This window comes from Centropristis striata, chromosome 9 (genome assembly GCF_030273125.1).
Source record: "Centropristis striata isolate RG_2023a ecotype Rhode Island chromosome 9, C.striata_1.0, whole genome shotgun sequence".
Classification (NCBI taxonomy): Eukaryota; Metazoa; Chordata; class Actinopteri; order Perciformes; family Serranidae; genus Centropristis; species Centropristis striata.
In genome coordinates this window covers 33,831,197-33,852,013 of record NC_081525.1, presented here as the reverse complement: position 1 = coordinate 33,852,013, position 20,817 = coordinate 33,831,197, and the positions used below count along the sequence as shown (strand labels likewise).

At 40.0% G+C, this 20,817-nt stretch overlaps 2 protein-coding genes across 2 annotated transcripts; one reads left to right on the top strand and one right to left on the bottom strand.

Annotated features, from left to right (window-relative positions):
* The first annotated feature begins 1,261 nt into the window (after window positions 1-1,261).
* On the top strand, window positions 1,262-11,370 carry tmprss9 (transmembrane serine protease 9). Its single transcript, XM_059341816.1, has 16 exons — window positions 1,262-1,392; window positions 2,745-2,977; window positions 3,112-3,239; window positions 4,085-4,152; window positions 4,239-4,414; window positions 4,566-4,610; window positions 5,343-5,456; window positions 5,634-5,799; window positions 6,455-6,729; window positions 6,977-7,119; window positions 8,127-8,412; window positions 8,499-8,612; window positions 8,687-8,855; window positions 8,959-9,224; window positions 9,867-10,003; window positions 10,668-11,370. Exons 2-16 carry the CDS (start codon window positions 2,827-2,829, stop codon window positions 10,827-10,829), a joined length of 2,400 nt encoding a protein of 799 aa, XP_059197799.1. The 5' UTR covers window positions 1,262-1,392; window positions 2,745-2,826; the 3' UTR covers window positions 10,830-11,370.
* A 992-nt stretch (window positions 11,371-12,362) lies between these two features.
* timm13 (translocase of inner mitochondrial membrane 13 homolog (yeast)) lies at window positions 12,363-14,483 on the bottom strand. Its single transcript, XM_059341815.1, has 3 exons — window positions 14,257-14,483; window positions 13,816-13,884; window positions 12,363-13,040 (listed from the first exon to the last, which is right to left on the bottom strand). Exons 1-3 carry the CDS (start codon window positions 14,374-14,376, stop codon window positions 12,942-12,944), a joined length of 288 nt encoding a protein of 95 aa, XP_059197798.1. The 5' UTR covers window positions 14,377-14,483; the 3' UTR covers window positions 12,363-12,941.
* Between the last annotated feature and the right edge of the window lie 6,334 nt (window positions 14,484-20,817).

Below are 20,817 nucleotides of genomic sequence, written 5' to 3'. Positions count from 1 at the left end.
AGCCATGGATTGGCTGCAGCTCCATCCCTCTTTTCACACAGTAATAGAGGTATTTGATTGTCATCTCTGAAAGTGTATAAAGGGAATGTGTGTGTGAAGATAAGCCACTCAAGCCTGCCTGCACACTGACAAAGAGACATTTGTGGTAATAACTGCGCTGACTCGGAAGTGCTTCAGGCAGGGTGGGGGGATAATATCTAAACTGCTCTACCTTTGTTAGGATTGTTCCTTTAGGAGGTAAAGACAGAAGTGATAATGTGTTGACTATTGCAACAGAAAAATTGTCAATGTTTCTTGTTAAAATAGGATCCAAGAAATTTTAAATGAGGGACTTTGATTAAAACACCAATTACAAATAAATCACAGTTCAAATATGCCACTCATAGAAAAGTATGTTTCTCACAATTTCACTAAATATGTAGATTTGTGAATGTAAAATATTTTTTATTTGTGAAATTCTAGGCTGATACTGATGTTTAAAATAACAATATTATTGCATATAAATAACAATATTGTTTATTTTATTTTGTGTCAGGGAAATAAATCTTATAAAAAGAACGGTTTTAGGACAGTTTTTTAAGAGTTCCACTGTAAATAATTAACATTTAGCACAAAATTGATGTGACACATCAGATAAATACTGATCGGCCGATACTGAGGTTGGGCCGATAAATCGTCATTCCTATTTTATTTTATTATATCATAAAACTGCAAAAATCAAAACTCCTGAAGATGGGCTTTGATCTAACTAAACCCTCTCTCTCACTGTCAAACTAAGTGCATTGGGTTAATAAACTCACAGAAAATCTACTTTAACAGATTAGAGAAACTGTAATCCCGGTAAATGGACCCTAATGGTCTGCTAGGTGTTGTGAGCCCCGGACCTGCAGCCAGAATTCCAGCAGCTTCGCCCCTCCTCTGCTGCTCAGTCACTGTGTCAATGGAGCACAGGCAGACAGAAACTAGAGGGAGCCCTCATCTCTGCTGAGGAGATCTTTTATGTCCAGTTTTGCATTACTTTCATCCAACTCGCTGTAATGCGCGTAAAGGAGTAGCCGATGTTTATTATTTACCTGGAGATTATTGGAGCTCTGAGGTGACAGGAGAAATGCTTGTGCACATCGAGGTGTAACCAGAGGGATCAAGACCGATGGGAGGAGGGTCGGCCGGGGATTTCACAAGCCGAGTCGCCTTCCTAAAGTAAACTGAAAAGGTGAGCTACCTGCGGGACGGACGCGGCACGCCCCTTGGCAGGTGGAACAAATAGCGGACCTCTCTGTCCTCTCCCTCGTCTTCCTCCATCCATGCATCTATTCGTGTGTGCGCCAAGTCATGCACTGAATACTGCGGGATATCGTGAATGTCAGCGTGAAGGAAAGCGAGAAGAAAGAGGTGAGTGAGTTTGCTTGAGAACATAAAGCCTGTATTGTTTAAAGCTTCACGCAGTGATGCACCTGGAGTCACCGTGCGTAATTTGCTGGTGCAGTGAATATTCTCACCGAGTCCAAGTATTCATTGAAATCCTGTTATCTGCCGCTTTTAAGGGAAGTTAACTTGTTTTTAGAGTGACATTTTTCCACATCTGATGTGTGATCGCCAGGCAACATGGCCTCCCTGGCCTGTTTCACGCACCTCCCGTACAGTCTCAGGCTGCAGCTCTCCCGAACAGAATCACTGCTGGATGTTTCTGTGGTCACAACGAGTTCATAATCGCTATTTTCTGATAGGGGCATCTGAGTTTTCATTTAAACACGTTGACTTCCCTGTGAGCTACATTTCCATAGTTAATTCCTTTTTGGGTTTTGGGGAACGCCGTACAATAATTATATAACTTGGTTTGTTTGAGTGACTGAATATAATTGAGTAGTTATCGGACACTGAAGGATATGAATGAAGTTTATGAGAGATGTATTTTTCAGTTTTCTCTGTCATAATGCAAAACGATACACCTATTTATGAATTTGACCGTATTTCACGACATTAAATGTGTTCTTAGTGTTTTCCATCCTGTTACAGCCTTACCCATTGTATTATCTATAATGCTTAATTTACAATAACATCTTATTATTTTCAGTGGTGGAAGAAGTATTCACATCTTTAACTTAAGTAAAGATACTACTAATGCCAAACTGAAAATACTCCTCTTCAAGTAAATGTCCTGCATTCAAAATTTTAAGTTATATTTGTAAGTATTATCAGGAAAATACTTGAATACTATGAAAAGTAAAAGTACTTTATATATTACTGCTGCATTCATATTTATGTTGCATTTTACCGCTATGTGTTTGCTAATTCTAACGCCTCTATATCCTGTTGGGTAGTTTAAACTACAGCAATGCAAAGACCATCATGTTTGTAGCTTGGCTGTCCTCTGAGAACCATGCATCTCCCAAAAAAAAAAAAAAAATCAACCTTTCATCCTTTCAGAAAAACCTCTGTTTTCAGTATTGTGATGGTGCATTTTACAGCTGATCCAAGATTATTGTAAAATGTTCATTTAGTGTAAGAAGTAGAAGAGTTTTCTCAACATACAAAGGACCACCCTTCAGTTTATTACCAACAGTCAAAATCAACACATCTGGACAGGAAATGGATGAAAAAGTAATTAACTATAAGTGAGGCAAATGTAGTGGAGTAGAAGTACGTAGTTCCATAAAATGCAAATATTCTAAGCATATGTCTTAAGTACAGTACTTTGGTACTTAGCATCATTCCACCACTGGTTGTCACTGTATGTTTACCAGGACTGGATCATTTTGTCTGTCGGGCATCATGATACTGGATACAGTGGAATGTGAGTTGTGAGGTTGGTGCAGTGAATCCAACATGGAGGAGAAGAAGAATGGAGGAGGAGGGGAGCAGTGGTCTTCTCCAGGAGCCTCGTCTGCTCCCTCCAGCCCTGCCTGCTACAGGAGCAGCATCATAGCTTTCCTCTTCTTCTTCCTCGTTATCGGGGTCTTTGTGGGCCTGCTCATTGGTGAGTTTCACCACACAATGTCACACTTACACACATTATAAAGATGTTAAATTTTATTAGCTTTTTATACACAAACTGAATTATTCTATGAAGCTATCTGTGAGAATGAACCATTTCCACTCTATCATTGCCAGCCTACTTGGTGCAGGAGCAGCACTATTTTATGGAGACGGTGGAGCTGAAAGGTCTGAAGTATGATCCAGTTCTGCAGGATGAGAACTCTGGTTTTTCCATAGTGCTGACATCAGTTTTAAAGTCCAAGGTTGGTGCAGACTTTTGCCTCGTTGGGAGCTCACCATTTCCTTTAAATGTCCCATATCATAAAAAGGAAGATTTCCAAGTTATTTTTTATTATAAAGCAGGTCTGGGTGCTTATAGATACTGCAAAGGTATCACTTAACAATACTTAATCCACAGAGAAATGCACACAGCCTGTATTCAGAGACTGCCTCTTTAAATGTCAGGACTTCCGTGAGCCTGTTGTGTCAAAAATACAATATATATTTAGGTAGAAAGGGTCGCTGCAATGTCGTTACAGTCAATAACACAATGACTGCAATAATAAATAATAAATCCATGGCACCTGCAACGGTGCCATGGATTTATTATAAGACTGCATGCCAGGGCCAAAGAGGGAGTCCAAAGGGAGTTGCTCATAATTGATCTTGTTTGGAGTTTAAGGTGTCCTGAAAACATTTTTACAGACATCTCTTGTATAATGCTGGTTTGTGGAGAAAATGGTTTTCGGGCCGCACAGGCACTGCAGTACCATGAGTGGCCACTTTATTAAAAAAATGTAAGGTTTAAGGCTTAGTGGCCATGCCGTATCCAGTTCTATAATACATCCATGGACAGTGCATGAGTGTGCAGATGTTGAAGACCCAGAAACACTGACCTATCAGAGCAGTTTTTCCAAGGGGGCGTTTTGAAGAGACAGGCGTTAAGTCAGATTGTTTTATGAAAAATAATGTGTTTTTTTTAAGCATTAAAGCTAGTAAACATGTTCGAGTAGAAATGCAAATTACAAGTATAAACCAAAAACATTTAGCACAGCATAATATATTCCCTTTAAAAATAAGTTCAATTGCTTATTACCGTTTCTTACAGATTAAAAATGTCTTCACTGCCTCGTCGATATCACATCACTACGTTGATTGGAGTATTGTTGCCTATGGGTGAGTGAAAGCTGAACTGAAGACGATGAGTCCCTCCAAGCAAAAAAACACTCGAATATTAAGCAACACTTGTTTTTTCTTCTCAGTAACATTAATGGTGATGTGATGGCAACATTCAGACTGGTCTTCAGGGTGTCCAAGGTCCAGCGGTATTCAGATAACTTTATTCAGGACCTGCTGAGAGCTGGACTCAGCGCTGTAATGCACGGGCAGCCACTGGAGGTGCCTGGATTTGGAGAGATCAACGCTATCATCTTACTGGGTAGTAAAACTATACTGTCAGATGACTGTCTGTCCTACAAGTGGGTTGTGTAGTGTGAGTGACAAAAATAGGCCACAGGTGTGTGATGCATTGTGCCAGCAGTTCCACTGTCCTCACTTGGTCTAATGTTTGTCTTTTTCCTCCTTCCTAGGAGCCAGTGGGAAATCATTTTATGCTATTGGAGATGAGATAATAGGTGAGTGATATGTAGACTCATGAAAGTGAGCCTGCAAATAATCCTCCAGAATATGTTAACAGTGTCTTGGAATGCCAAATAGGTTGTGTTTTTAATATCATATAGTCTGACTTGTTAAGTCACATACTTGTGTTATCTGTGACTCTTAATTTGCACATGCTGTCAATACTGGCTGTGAGGAGAGCCCTTAATGATGCAATTTTCAAGTGTAAGGTGAGGGACAAAATCCACAGTCCTGGTTCTCTGCAAAAATGTTGAAGCCAGCTTAGAGCTTTACTAATCCGTCAAATGAGGTTGGTAAAACATCCAAAGTTACAGGTATTTTTTAGAGAAAGTTTCACTCTTTTTGTTACTGTCGTTCCACCATGGCTCAGGGAGGAAAGGAGGGACACAAAGAAAGATAATTTTGTACAAAAGAATTAAAACTTTTAAAAATACAAATATGTGATTTGACTCGAAATGTTGAAGACTGTGGATTTTGTTTCCTTCATGCAGTATTAACAGCAGGAATAATTACAGTAGTATAATAGTTTCCTGCAATGTACCTATCGGCAAGTGAGTTTTTATTTAAAACAGACAAGTATGAAAAATTGGAAATCTCTGCAATATGAACTGCACCACCATCTGCCCCGGATATAATTGTTATGTGAAAACAAATGATACTACAAAAAGTGTTTTATTCATTGTATCTTTTCTGTAACTCTTACCTTAACATTTTTTGGGGCTCTGCAGCCAGGTGTCCTGACAACACCTTCAGCTGTGACAACGGAGAATGCGTCACCAAACTGAATCCAGAGTGTGACTTCATCCCAGACTGCGCAGACGGATCTGATGAAGCTCGTTGTGGTAAATGATTTTCAAACTACTACTGTCCTTCTAAGCCTTGTGATTCGGTTTTCTTTTTTCGGTTGTTATTGGTCAATAAAAATAAACTGGAACTGACAGGTCATATTGGTATGTCGTGAGATATCTGTGGGAAAAGAAAATCACCTTGTTCACATGATGACCAACTTTTCCCCTCAGCCTGTGGTACACGTCCCGCTATGGGGAGTCGGGTGGTGGGTGGTGAGGATGCTCGCCAAGGGGAGCTGCCATGGCAGGTCAGTCTGAGGCACCATGGACGCCACACATGTGGAGCCTCCATCATCAACCAACGCTGGCTGGTCAGTGCAGCACATTGCTTTGAGAGGTACGCATCATTTTCAAGTCTCCAAGGAGTTATAACTCTGCAAAGCAAAGAGAAAGAAAACATATTCAGATCTTTTACTTCAGTAAAAGTACTAAAATCATTCTTATTTAAGTAAACTACAAAAGTATCAGCATCACAATGTACTTAAAGTATTGAAAGTAAAAGTACTTGTCATGCAGAATGGACTCACTCAGATTGCTTTATATATTCCAAATATATTGTTGGATTATTATTATTGATGTATTTATGTAAGCAGTGTTTTAATTTTCTCAAGGTATGGCTCATTTTAACTACTTAATGTGCTTGTATGAGATTGAATAAGAAAAATGTCTAATCACTTCAAATTGATCATGTTTGATCTATCTATTTAATCTGTCTATCTAATCTATCTAATCTAATCTAATCTAATCTAATCTAATCTAATCTAATCTATCTAATCTATCTATTTTAATTCAAAATGTAATGGAGTAGAAGTATAAAGTTACCCAAAAAACGGAAATACTCAAGTAAAGTGCATGTACCTCAAAATTGTACTTACGTGCATCACTTGAGTAAATGTACTTAGTTACATTCCACCGCTGCCAAATAAGTGGCATTTATTACACCACAACAGCATTCCAAAATTAGGGAATAACAAATTGTGCTATTATTTTAGGGACAACGACCCCAGAGAGTGGACAGCCCTTGTAGGGGCCAGTAGAGTGAGCGGAGAGGAGTCTGAGTCCACAACCATTAACATCAAGTCGCTGGTTGTGTCTCCGGACTACAACCCCATGACCACTGACAACGATGTCACTGTGCTGGAGCTGGAGACTCCTCTCACCTTCAACTCTTACATCCAGCCTGTGTGCTTGCCCTCCCTGTCTCATGTGTTTGCCCCTGGACAGAGCTGCATGGTGTCAGGGTGGGGCGCACTGCACCAGTTTAACGGTGAGTCTCACCTCCACTCGCTAACAGATAAGGAATGTAAAGGGAAAGGGAGCTTTTTTTGGTCATCAATGCTATCATGTCAATAGTGTCTGACTTAAACGGAGACATATACGTTAACTAAAGTGTAAAGAGTAAAGAGTAATTATGGCATTTAATTTCAGTCATTTGAGAAAGTTAATGCAGCATTGTATGTTGAAATATGATCAGTATGAGTAATGCAGTTATCTTGTTCTCTTTTATCATTCAGCGGATGTGCCTCCCGTACTGCAGAAGGCAGTGGTGAAAATCATTGACTCCAAGGTGTGCAATAAATCTTCTGTGTACAGAGGAGCTGTTTCCCACAACATGATGTGTGCCGGATTCCTGCAGGGCAAGGTGGACTCATGTCAGGTCAGTGCTGAGTCACTTGGTTCACATAAGACAGCTACAATAGCACGAGCTATCAACTTACATTTTCTTACAAAACTTTCTTGTCCCAGGGCAAAGTTTGTATACATACACTTATGATCTTGAAACTATAAGAAGGGTCAAAACTGTTTGTTAAACTTGCTCACACCCTAAAAATAGAGGCATGTGGGCTGTTATACTGTTATTTTCATCTCACGATGTGTGCTGTCAATGTTACAGAGAGAAAAACATGGCATTGTTCCCTAGTAAAGGCTCAATCCAGCCTTCGAATACAGCTCAATCAATTGAATTCACATGGACAGAATTCAGATTCAACCCATTACTCAATTTATGACAAAAACTTAAAGGGATAATCAAGTTTTATTCAAGTGGGGTTGTAAGAGGTACCTATCCAAAGTCAGTGTATAACACATGTGACAGATGCTGCTCTACCGCTGTCTCAATCTGCATTACTTTGGTGTTCAGGTTCACCAAAGTCACACAATAATAATATATAACCAAAAATAACCAAAAACAAACAAAACAATTGAGGCTGCGGTAGACCAGTAACTCTTTGTTTTGCAAAGTTAAATAACTACTTTTGTCAAAGGAGTCTGGTGGCTTTGTTGCAGGGCTTTTTGACAGCAGGCCAAAGTGTTGAAAATATAGTGGATGCTTAAAATGCGTCAGGCTTTTTTTAGCTTAGCCTTCTTTTTTTTTAGGTAAAATACAGTATTTTTTGCTGCTGCCCTCGTCCACAGCAGTAAATTGCTTAGCTTCCGTCCCTGTCCTCCAGTTGGCTTTCCCAAACGTGGCTGTCTTGTCTGTCATCTACTGTAGGTAATCCACTGAGTGTGGATACCTCATACAACTCTGCTTCATTCAAACCAGACTATTCATTGGAGTTGAAACAGGGTTGTCACTAAATTAATGCATTTTTCACATGACACAGCACTATGCTGAGTAATTATTCACATTAAAGGATCAGAGGTCTTGTATTTTCCCTGCAGGGTGACTCTGGAGGGCCTCTGGTGTGTGAGGGGGCCCCAGGGAGGTTCTTCCTGGCTGGGGTGGTGAGTTGGGGTGTTGGCTGTGCCATGATCAACAGACCTGGGGTTTATTCTCGCGTCACAAGGCTCCGCAACTGGATTCTAAGCCATGCAGATCCCAGCTTGGTCCATGATTACTCCCAATCTGTTCCCACTGTGCCAGTAACTGTGACAGGTGGAGTCTTCCATAATCTTCCAGTACCCATAACCATAGCCATGGATGTGTCATCTGCACCAACACTAACTGGTAAAGCCATTCTGAAAGGAGCTCAATTTATTGATCACATCAATAATGAAATACTTGTCTTACAATGCTACGTGATCTGTCTTCAGGGTCAAACTGCAGTGGAAATTTCCAGTGTAGCACCACATCCTGCATCAGTAAGGTCAACCCAGAGTGTGACGGCGTCCCAGACTGCCATAACCAGGCCGACGAAAGAAACTGTGGTACGTTTATATGGGTAAAGACGTGCACATACTGGCTTTAAAGGAAATGCATGTGATGCAGGTTTTTGTTTCAGACTGCGGAGCACGTCCTGCGTTGGGCTCCCAAAGGATCGTGGGTGGGGTCACAGCTCGAAGAGGGGAGTGGCCTTGGATTGGCAGCCTCCAGTACCAGAGACTTCACCGATGTGGCGCCACACTCATTCACAGCAAATGGTTACTCACAGCGGCACACTGCTTCAAAACGTACTGCTGGATTTAAATTTGTCAAAAAGAACCCATTATAACCAGAATGGTAGTGAGAATGCTATAACACTTAATTTCTTCTGCCTTCATTTATTACCCCCAGTGACCCCGGCCCCACTCACTGGGCTGTGAGCCTGGGATCCGTGCTGCGCTCTGGGTTAGGAGCCCTGGTCATCCCCATCCAGAGGGTTGTCATACACCCAGCCTTCAATGGCACCAACATGGACCACGACGTGGCTCTGTTGGAGCTGGTGGTCCCGGCCCCCATGTCCTACACCATCCAGTCTGTCTGTCTCCCCTCCCCGGTGCACCGATTCCTCAAGAATGCAGAGTGCTACATCACAGGCTGGGGATCCATGAGGGAAGGAGGTGAGAGATTTAATCCCATCAGCATCAGGCTCAGATTTCTTAGAAAGCATCGAAAAAATTGCATAATTGTGTTGCATGTTACAACATCCTGCACACTTGGAACATTATTATACACAAGTAATTTTAAAGAGGAACTTTTAAGTGTCTAGTGAAAGCAAAAAATAATTTGAGGGGCAAAAGCTTCCACATTGTTATGATCCTAAAGCCTTAAGAAAAAATACTTTTTTAAAACATCTCTTTATTATTAATGATTGTCTCATTCACATTAACAGAGGTTTTATGTTTAACAAAATTTCTCTGAAAACTCCCCTCCATTAAAACAGGGGCAATCAAAAGTAAAGGTAAGGAAAATAAACATATATAGTAAAATAAATACATAAATACAGACAATTAAGCCATTTCTCAACATTTTGCTCTGACAAGTACCCTCCATAATATATTGGATATTCTAGGTCCCACATGATTAACAAATGGAGTCCATAGATTAAATTATACCACTTTGGTCCGTAGTGCTCACCATAAACACACCCAAAAACTAAACAACCAACTTATCTTTTCAAAAACAGTGTTGTAATCAGTCTTTGTAGAATTTTTTTTTAAAAATGCATCACCCACTCATATAATGACATTTCTTCGGAACAGGTTCGTTGACCAACCTGCTGCAGAAAGCTGCAGTGAACATTATAGACCAGGCAGACTGCCAGCAGTCGTATGGAAACGTGCTGACTCCTACCATGATGTGTGCTGGTTCCATGGAGGGAGGCAGAGACACCTGCTTGGTAAGATACAGGGCATTATACTTGGTGACACAAATACCTTTAACCTAGCCTGGAATTGGGCCGGACATCTGGGTGGTGCAGTGTTGGCAGCACCTGAGTGGTAAGATTGTGGACCAAGATTAAACAAGTGCTCAGAGGCTCAGAGAAAACAGGGCCATGGCTCCGATAAATCTTTTACAGAGGATGGTTAACCAGGTCAGAGCAAAGTAAATCTTGCCTTTTAGTCTTTCGAAGTATCCAGGACTTGTTTTTGGAAAAAGTCGAAGTGAATGAATAATTCATGGGTTGAAAGTACTTGTTGGATAATATAACAATTGAGAAAACCAAGTGTTGCTTGTTCAGGAACATTGCAGCACTTATGTTAGAGATGCTTATCTGATGGGTGAGAGTAGACTTTCTTTCCTCGAAAAAATACAGAGCCCCCCTTTTCACCTGCTTCCTCTCTGTAATCTTCTTATGTAAGAAAACCCACATGCATTCCTGTCTCGGTCAAAGCACCTGGCATCTCAGCAGCGATCCAAGTGACATTCTCCTTGTACTTTACTCTTCTGCTTCCTTACTCATCCTCAATCATGTGTTTTATTCTCTGATACATGCCGGAGACCTCAGTGCATTCAGGTTGCTTTATTTCTGTTCTTTCTCCCTCCTCTCCTCCATCATCCAGGGAGACTCTGGAGGGCCTCTGACCTGTCGTGAGCCCTCTGGCCAGTGGTTTATTGCTGGAGTGACCAGCTGGGGACATGGATGTGGCCGAATTGGTTTTCCAGGGGTTTACACTCGCGTTACGTCTGTAAGGAAATGGATATCTACATACCTGCCTTTCTGAAGAGGAAAAATAGATGACAAAATACACTGACGGGATTTTCCTGATACATCTCCAGAAAACTGTACTGTACAAGGACCAAAGTCATGCTAAAAGCCACACATTATGACCTGTGTGAGGTGCTGTCATAGGTGCTGTTTGTAATACTGTGCAATCATCTCAACTGGGACCATCCTCTTTCATAATGTACTGAAGAAATATGGAGAATACTGAACTGTGGCTTTCGGACACTCTCTTAGCACATGCATGATTGAAAGTATTTATTTCAGTTATTTATTTTCCTGACCGGTAACCTAACTGTACATGGTGCATTTTTATTTTTTTCATTTTGTGTGGGGGCTCATAATATATTTGGTTCATTTATCGGTAAATTTCCTTGTCTTTTTTTTGTATCTATTCTGAGAAAATAAGACAAAGGTGCAATGTAAAAGTTATAACTGAGAGGTGGGTTTTCTGGGAAAAATATAGTTCTGTATGGAAAAAGTGGAATTATCTTTTAAGTAATTGTGTTGAAGCAATGAGATGCAAAAAAAGGGCTCTGATTGACAAGATTTATTGATTTCTCATGAAAAGTATTCCATTTGCTCACAATCACACTGCAAAAAAAAATAATGGTCACAAGCATTTGTCACTAACTTCCCTACATAAACTCAGCAGGATAGAAAAAAAGGATTGTGGTTCCCAGACATCTGACAAGCCGTGCACACGCAGCTGAGAAAGGTTCACTACCCCGTGTACAGCAAGGCAGACACTGCTGAAACAAGCCCACTACTGTGGAGGGCGGCAGATAGAGTGACAACTAGAAAACAGGTCAGACAAAACAGTTTTGTTCTCCAGGCGTACTTTGATATCAGACTGTTTGGAGGCTTGTGAATGTCAGGTTCACGGTTGTGAAAACACCAAGTTGTTCCTCAAGTCTTCCTTTTGATTTTAAGTAGGTCTTTTAGAGTGAAAGCATGTTAAGGAAAGCCTGTGTTGTCCCTTAAGGACTCCTGTTCTGCTCCTTATTTTCTAGGCACAAATGTTTAGTCTCTCTTGGGGCACAAACAAATGAAAAGAATGAACAGTGTTTTAAGGACCAATTGTGGTGACAGAGGGACATTATTCACAGTTCAGTTATTACAGGCATCACGTGTCCCAATCATACAGGCTCTTTATCACAAGAAACATTCAACCTTAGCAGATTGGCAGGAAGGTGTCAGTGTTTCTACTGAAGCCATACTGTAGAAATCAGTTATAATTACTCCAAATAGTCATAGTGCTGCAGTTGACTCACATCAATAGCTTTATTTTCAAAACCACTTATCCTATTCAGGGATAGGGCAGGGCAATATGGTAATATACATCAAAAATGATATAAAAATGTGTATTCTATATACTTTTCTATATTGTTTACCTCACAATGTTGAAAATCAGCGGCAGAACTGCGTTAAGGTAATTTTTTTTTGGGACAATATTTTGTGTTTTGATCTTTGCACATGGGATCAAAGCAGATGGTGTTCTGTTAACATGGAGTTTACAAAAATAGGCTTGTGATTATTTCATAGACTTTGATTTATTAACTGAATTACCAGAAAGCATGCTGTATCATGATATAACTGAGATGTGAAATGGCCTAAATTAAGGTAGAATATTTTGGCCATATCGTCCAGCCCTATGCAGTGACACACAGAGTTAAAACATATCCCAGCGTGCACTGCTCATGCACCAGTCAATCACAGGGCTCGCACATACTTTCTGACAAATTCACACTTCAGTTCACTCCAACTGGCAATTTAGAGTTTCTTTAAACATGCAGGTGTAAACTGCAGCTTTTTACATTTTTACATTTGCATGTTTACTTGTTAACCAGATTTATTATTCTTAACATAAAAACACGATCAAACTTTATTATTGAACTGTTCCTCAGAGCAAAATGAAAATGTCCACAGAGACATTGTTATGGCTAGAGTCTGCAGGCTCTGCTTGCCTGTCTGTCTGTGAGGTATTGTGATGATGACGGTGCGCTGCTGCCACGACACACCTGTGCACAGCTCCTGGCCTCTGGTGGAAACACTGTGCTGAGCCTCACTGTAAGCAGCGGCCCGAGGAAGGGAAGGGTGAAGAGAGGGATGATCACATGCGAGCTCTTTCCCTCTGTAATCTGGAGTTGTATGTTCGGGACACGGTGTTCCAGGCATCCATATACCGGTCCATACACATGGCAATACATTTCTGAGGACAAAAGCAGCAATATGAATACAATTTATGACCGCTTTAAAAAAGGTGTAATGTGTCATTTCTGGCCATATGCTAAAAGAAAAAAATGGGGCAACATTCAACTTGCACACACATTGCATGATTTACTAATTAAAGCATCAACACCCATCTCCAACAGTAACCAGTTTACACTTAAAACTGATAACGACCTACACTTGAGGATAGATTCTGAGTTTAAGTGTTACAATGGGTGGGTCCAGAGCATTCAGCTCTATCCCAGCAAAGACCAATAGCCCAGCATAGAGGAGGGACAAGTGCAGAGTTTGGTGTACAGTAGCCTGCACAGTAGAGAATTGCAGCCTGCGAGCTCCATGAATAAGCTTGTGGGTGTTTTTATGCAACCAGGTCAGCTGTCCATGCAATCTTGTCCAGCTTACTGATGAAAGAGCAGGCATTGGCGAAAAAAGACGCGTCTCGTCTGCCTAGCATCTGCTTCCTCTCATACCATCACCTGTGCCTCCTTTCTGCCAGGCTGTTAATCTCTCTGCACTTCAATGAGCGAGTCAACCAGGAGGGACTATCCAGGGACCCTAACATTGAAAGTCTCTTTAATGCAGAATCTCGCTAGATGTCTTAATTTTAGTATGATGTGTAAAGCTGCTTACGGTTGGACATGTTGGAGTGTCACAGCTGCAATAAGTGAATCATGTAATCCTTGCACAAGGAGAAAAATGCCCCCCATAATATGGAGCATGTGGTCAGGAACTGCTCATTGTGGCCCAGTGCTTACCTGCTCAGAGTTGTCCAGTGTGCTCCCAGGTTTACCTATACACTTCTTGAAGCATTTGTCTGTCATTCTCTGAAACACAAAGACAATTTTTATAATAATTAGTTACAAACACCTGACAGTTCACAACATCATCATCCGGTAAGCATGTAAAAAAGGTTAAAACATTGTGATAACTCTGAAGTTAAACTGGTTTTAAGGTCAAAGGGTCAGTGTTTGTGGATGTTAACGTTACATCATGTCAACAGCATTTCAATAACTGTTGTTTCTGTGAGCTGTGCTTCATGAACGTGCTGACACATCAATGAACATACCTTCATGTAACGTTGTGACAAGATTAAAACTATTCTTCATACCATCCCTAATAAAAGTCACTATATTTAACGTCACCCTTCCATTTGTTAAGTTTTATGCTGCTAGCTTAGCAGCTGTCCATTGGTTTACCTGCAGCAGCTCCTGAGCGTTAGCCACCGCGATCTGGACCTTGACTTGCTCCATGATGGTCCCGGTGTCCACTTTGCCTCCTGCGCCACCGGCCGAGAAGTCTGAACCGAACCCTTCCATTTCTTACCGAAACCCGTAGCTTTATTGATCTTCTATAAACACACGTGCAGACAGCTACTGCTAACTCTGGCTAACGTTAGTTTCCAATGCCCTTGATAGCGGCGGAAGACTGTATACGTCACTTCCGTCTAGGGGATGCCACAACATGGGAAATGTAGTTTTTAGTGCGAAGACACGATCGGGTTACAGTGCAATAAATATCCCACTGCCAAAACATGCGTGATATTTAAACACATGTTTATAATGATTATGAGACACAGACGGCCTGTCAGCACCATAGACTGTATGGTCAGCACACATACAGCCCGGTAGGCCTACCCGTCCCTCCTAACGACCACCTGAACACACGCATGTTTGACTCACGGTGGCGATATAGTCCACTGAATCTCAAAGCTCTTTAATAGGATTCAAAAACAGAAAGGCATTCTTAAAATGAACAAAGCAACACTTGTTTGATTATAAATTAAAACAGAAATAAATACAGAGAAATATGTTTTTGCAAATGTACATTTCCTATGCTACGAACATAAACCTCTAACTACTGATCATAAAGAGATCCTGTGCATTTCATTATAATTATTATTTTTATTTCAATAGTTCAATGCACACATTGTTTTGAGATTGTATCTGATCGATCAATCGGCCAGTTTAGGACTGTTATGTCTGTCTATATTTATTTTTTAAAATGCAATCACACTGTATGTTGTGCTACTTTGTTTTGTTTTCATGTTTCAAGTTATTTGTTGTCATATCCACAACAGTTACAAGTTCTCAGGCTCCCTACTGTAATGCTACTACAAAATATACAGCAAGAAAAACATGTTTGTAAAATGTGAATCTGAGGGATAAAAAAGTACAAAAGTTAGAATATAGGGATAAAATATAGAAAATATCAAAAGAAATAATATATATTAGTGGTAGACAGGTGTACGGTAATTGCAAAATGACTGTACAAACACACTGTGCAATGATGAAGTGGGGTAAGGAGAAGTAATGATGTAAATAATAAATAAAACAATGAGTAAAAGTATGATAAGATAAAGTAAGATAAGATAATATTTTTTAAAACATTCAATTGAGTGATAAATATATGGAAACAAGATAAACACAATACAAATAAAAGTAAAATAAGGCAAAATGCCTATATACAATATATACAAGATAAAAAGGGTAGATAAATACAGAAAAAATAGCAACTTACAATATATACACCTTTTACTTACATATATTACATTACATATATTCTGTGATAAATAGAGTGACAAATGTTTTTGTTATAGCTTGGCACGACTAAGCAGTTTGAATGATAAAATGTATTAATCAAATGTGGGGGAACATTTTATTTATTTGCAAAACATTCCAACAACCATTTATCTCGTCCTGATCCTCCACTGCAGGCTGTAATGGAAAATAAATGCAATTTAAAATGAATAATATGCATTCACAGTGTGTAATTTTAATCAGGATATTCCATATTCCCTTTATCAGTGGCATAATTATACATATTGCATTCATGTTCAGTCTGTCATTCCAAGGTAATTGTAAGATTGCTGTGCCAACATGCCTGTGTAAACAGATAAAGCATTCACTTCAAACTGACACCATGTGGAAAGCAGGAGCCAACGACATAAATAGAAAGTCATAAGAACCTCAGCACTGTTTGGTGTCGAGACTGAGGCATGAGGATGACCCCCTCTGAGGACCCCTCTCCTTAAGTTTCAGAAGGGATGACCTCACTGAGAGGACCACCTGCCTCGAGCGAACAAATATGTGGTACAGTGAGTCTGCAGGCAACAATGGAGTGACGGTTACTGTCACTGTCAACAGACGCTGTGTGAGAGGCTGGCTGCAACGCTGGGGGCATTGACGGATAATTGCGGGGGGTCTGATTAGTGGCGTGCCTGCCTAGGAGTAATTAATGGCCAGTTACACAATGCTAGCACCCAACAAACACACACACACACACACACACACACACACACACACACACATAAGTCTACAGATCAGTTTGGCTCTGAGCCACGGGGCTGAAAGGGGGGAAGGGAGGGTTGGGTTAAAGTGCAGCAAAATGAATTAACCCTAGATTACAATCATGAGTTCATTAATCTAATCTTCTTAAATTCTTAATCTCCTTTAGGCACACTTGTGTGTATGAAAGCATTTAGCCCAGTCAGCTATATACCATGGAGGCTTCAACAAGCACTGGCAACAATGGCTACGAGAATGTGAAGTGTTTATGGTGTCAAACGTTGAGGTTAAAAAGATGTTTGTTGGAGATACAAGTAGCAGTTAAATTTGAGTCCCTCGCGAGGAAACAATAGGGAAGCTGACTGAAAAACACACAGGCTCACAGACACACAAACTCAAGACAGTTGGGAAACAGCAGCAGCTTTTAATCTTCAAAAGGAGCTGCTGAGTGACAGTGAGAGGGAGTGAGTGGCAGAGAGAGAGAAACCTGAGCAGTGTGGCATGGACTCTGGCTCTGGTGTGGTGCTTGTGGTGTTGGAGATCAGTCAGCTCAGTGCACGGACAGTCTCTCTCAGTCAGTCAGCTTTTAGTAACTCTCCCCAGAGTCTCCATTGTTTGAGTCAAAAAATGAGACCTCAAATTTTCTACTTCTACTGTTTCTAATTTATGTGTCATATACAATTTTCAATTTCTGACAATAATTCTGTCTTTTTTTTCTTTTCCGGATTTCCATGTGGCCTTTTTCAGAGCAGACATATTGGCCTTTTATAGAGTACTTGAAGAATACTTTACTCGGAAAATTTCAGTTTGTATATTCATTATTTTGTGAATTATTTAAGAAAACTTAATTTTTCTTGCATGCTTCTACAGTGAATGACGAATCCTAAATGTCCTTGCTGAATCAAAGTGAATGGAGTCTGCATTTAACAACAGCAAAAATATATATATATATATATATATATTAAAAAAAACTATTTACGAACTCCCACACAACTCCTTCAGTGAAGTCCAAGTCTCATTTATCCAGTCAATACTTCCCGAACATCTTACTATTTTATTATCATTAGTCTGACTCACTGGACAAAGCTGCCAATAGTTGCCTAGTCATAGGTGAAATGTAACAAAGTACATTTACTCAAGTACTGTACTCAAGTACAATTTTGAGGTACTTGTACTTCACTTAAGTCTAGGACAAACTGGCCAAACAAGACAGGAAAGAGAAGGAGAAGAAGCGTACACAGAGAGGTGAACACAGGAGATAAAACTAAGCGAAAGGACACTTTGTATGTGGAAAGATTTTGTGATGAGACAAATGAAAAAAAATGACAGTCAGTGACTCTTAATACTTTTATACTTCTGCTCCGCTAAAATTTAGAAGCAAATATTGTAACTATTTTAAAGCGGCCAGCTTTAGTCAGTAGTTCATTTTCAGGTCAAGATTTAACATAAAATTACAATTTAAAGTGAAATAAACAACCACATAACAGTATATCAAGCAGTCAAAGTTAGCTCTATGTTGACAACAGTAAAACGCTGCTTACATAAATGCATCAATAATAATAATCAGATAGTATATCTAGAATATGTAAAACAATCTGAGTGTGTCCACTCTGCATAATGCTACTTTTGATACTTTTAAGTCAATTTTGAAGCTGTACTTTTACTTCAATACATTTTTACATGCAGGATTTTACTTGTAGTGGAGTAATTTCACGGTGTGGTATTAGTACTTTCACCAAGGTAAAGAATCAGAATATTTTTTCCACCACTGGCCTAGTTCATGTGGCCTTCTTCTCCATTTATTCTCCATCTTTTTTTGCAAGTGCACAATAGCTGCATTCTGGACTAAACGCAGCCTAACACCATTGTGCTGTGAAGAAAATATAACCCACACTGTGAGAAAGGTCTGGCTATGCAAGACTACTTCCACATAAACTGTCTCACGCTTGTACTGGCAAGAATACAGGGTAGCATGGTGTGGGCAATTGATATACAAATGGTCGTTTTAGGGGGTGAAGGATTCCTTCAAAGCATGAAAAGCACAGATGCAGCTAATAACATATACTCTGTTCCATTTAAGTGTCGCAGTCAGGCAAAGAGCCAGCGTGCACAATACCAGGCGCCCTGGACCTGGCACACCCTAAATGGTAAGAAGTCATTATTAATGTCATTAATTACACCTGCAGACATGTTGGGACATATACCAACAAAGAGTCTTTCACAGACAGAAGACACTTTATCCTTGAATCTGTTGTGTATTTCTTGCAATTCTGCAACATGTTTTTAAACTACTTGGATTCTACTCATTTTTATAAAGACATAGAAGTCTAAAGACAGACAAAAAGAAACTTCTTTTCTCAAATTTTGACTACAAAATATTTACACAACTTGTCATAGCTTCTGCGTTGTACCATGTTGTAAACAGCCTCATGAAATTCCTTGTATGTGCACTTGGCTGATTCTTGACTGACCCCATTCTTGTCTTGATAGCTCACGAGTACTTAAATCCTTCAGAAAATGCTAGGAATTCAGCTGGAGAAACGATCTCATGGTCCTCGGAAGGACTTTAACCTGCCATCATATGATCATTAAGACTGCTGGTTATGTGAAGCTGCCAGGCACACAGGGCTGTGTCTGCTGCTCAAGCACTGGACTCAAATTTAAATTAAATTTGACAATTTCCAGGGCAAAAAATTATAAATGAATGAAGGCTTCAGTATTTTATCCACCAAAATGACATTCCTGGCAGTGTGGAGGTGACATTTAGACCAACATTTTACAGAAAGCATGAATCAGGGGTACATTGTCAGGAGAGGTAAGCTAATAAAAAAATGAGTGAAAGGGAACCCTGTTGACCACTTACATTGGCACGTTTTGCAATAACAACTATAATGCCCCCTCAACCTCCACATAAAAGTACTATACAGTGTACCGCCTGAGGAAAACTCTAAGTGGGGCCCCTTCTAGCTGCTGGATACTGTTAGTTAGAACAGTCAGCGAGCAAAGGATGGGAATCAATAATCAGTTCCAGTTGAGAAGCAGAAACCTTCCTCTGAGCTTATCAGTTGCATCCATCAATGCTGGCATGTTTTTCTAACAGTTTCACAATTCAAAACAAGTATGTGAAACTTAAGCGCCTAGGTATGCTGGAAACTTACAAGAAGAAGGAAGAAATAGTTTGGCCTCATTTGACAAGGAAAGATAACAACAGTGCTGGTTATGTCTTTTAAATGACCATTTTAAGAGTGGAAATAAAAGCAATATCCTGAAACAAGCGCCACGCTAAGCAGATTTTTTTCTTTGACTAAGAAAACCTCTCAGTAATCAAAAAGGGAATCTGAGGCTTTAACAGTTATTGCAAATTAACTCTTCATTAAAGAATCTAATTAACTCCATTATAGACTTTTGCAATTCACTGGAATATATCCATCACACAGACAGATAAGACAGTATTGATAATGACATTGGAATAAAAAAAAACACCTAATCAATTCCCATCCCAACATCTATAAAAGTCATACATACAACATTAAATATATTGTTGTAGAACTGCAGACTGAATAATAAAAAAATAAAATAAAGAAATATAAACTATATGTCACTATATAAAAATATAACTGTGTTCTTTTAATCAGGCAGATATCATATTTTGCCACTAAAATATAGGCCTGTTAAGTCCTTTCTCTCACTGACTGTACTTATTTAGGTATTTTATTTTTTTAAAGTCACACCTATATGTGTGTTTTTATATCACCTTGTATTTCAAATATAGCTTGTCTTCGTGCTGTTGAAAGGAGCTGTACAAATAAACTTGTTTGGCCTTCGACATAACAGGCAAACTTGAGCTTTTCCTCTGAGATCTTCTGGGTGAAAGTGAGAAACATAGCCGGCAGGTGAAACACACACACACACACACACACACACACACACACACACACACACACACACACACACACACATACACAGTTATATAGTTGTGAGGGCCACAAGAGTTGAGTTGAGTTGTTTGTGAGGACCACCACTTCCCCTAGCCCAACACACACATTTCAGGGTTTACCATCTCTGTTAGGACCTTCCCTGAAATTCATACAGAGGATTAATTAAGGCCTTTAGAGGCTATTCTAGCATTTTCTTTGTGAGGACTGGGCAAAATGTCCTCACAACTACAAATGTTCTCACAATGTTGCTGTTCTTCCAGGGGGTGGCCCTCACAATTATATAAAGACAAGCAAACACACACACACACACACACACACACACACACACACACACACACACACACACACACACACACACACACACACACAGGTGTTTCTGTATTCTCTATGGCAGAGCTATTGTAGAATAATGCAGTGCATTGACCCTGAAGTTGGCCAGAGAATAAAGGAGCCTTGCTGCAGTCAGAGTGAGAGCCCATTGGTCAGAGTGGAGGAGGGGGCGGAGCCAGAGTCACCACCACGGCTGCCTCGGCTC

What these genes read in the sequence shown, in the direction of transcription:
- tmprss9 (XM_059341816.1), top strand. Translation starts at nt 2,827, where the DNA reads ATGGAGGAGAAGAAGAATGGAGGAGGAGGGGAGCAGTGGTCTTCTCCA. An exon ending in TATTGGAGATGAGATAATAG is followed by an intron (nt 4,611 to 5,342) that starts GTGAGTGATATG and finishes GGGGCTCTGCAG; the next exon opens with CCAGGTGTCCTGACAACACC. An exon ending in GCAGCACATTGCTTTGAGAG is followed by an intron (nt 5,800 to 6,454) that starts GTACGCATCATT and finishes CTATTATTTTAG; the next exon opens with GGACAACGACCCCAGAGAGT.
- timm13 (XM_059341815.1), bottom strand. Translation starts at nt 14,376, where the DNA reads ATGGAAGGGTTCGGTTCAGACTTCTCGGCCGGTGGCGCAGGAGGCAAA. An exon ending in ACGCTCAGGAGCTGCTGCAG is followed by an intron (nt 13,885 to 14,256) that starts GTAAACCAATGG and finishes TTTGTGTTTCAG; the next exon opens with AGAATGACAGACAAATGCTT. An exon ending in CACTGGACAACTCTGAGCAG is followed by an intron (nt 13,041 to 13,815) that starts GTAAGCACTGGG and finishes TTTTGTCCTCAG; the next exon opens with AAATGTATTGCCATGTGTAT.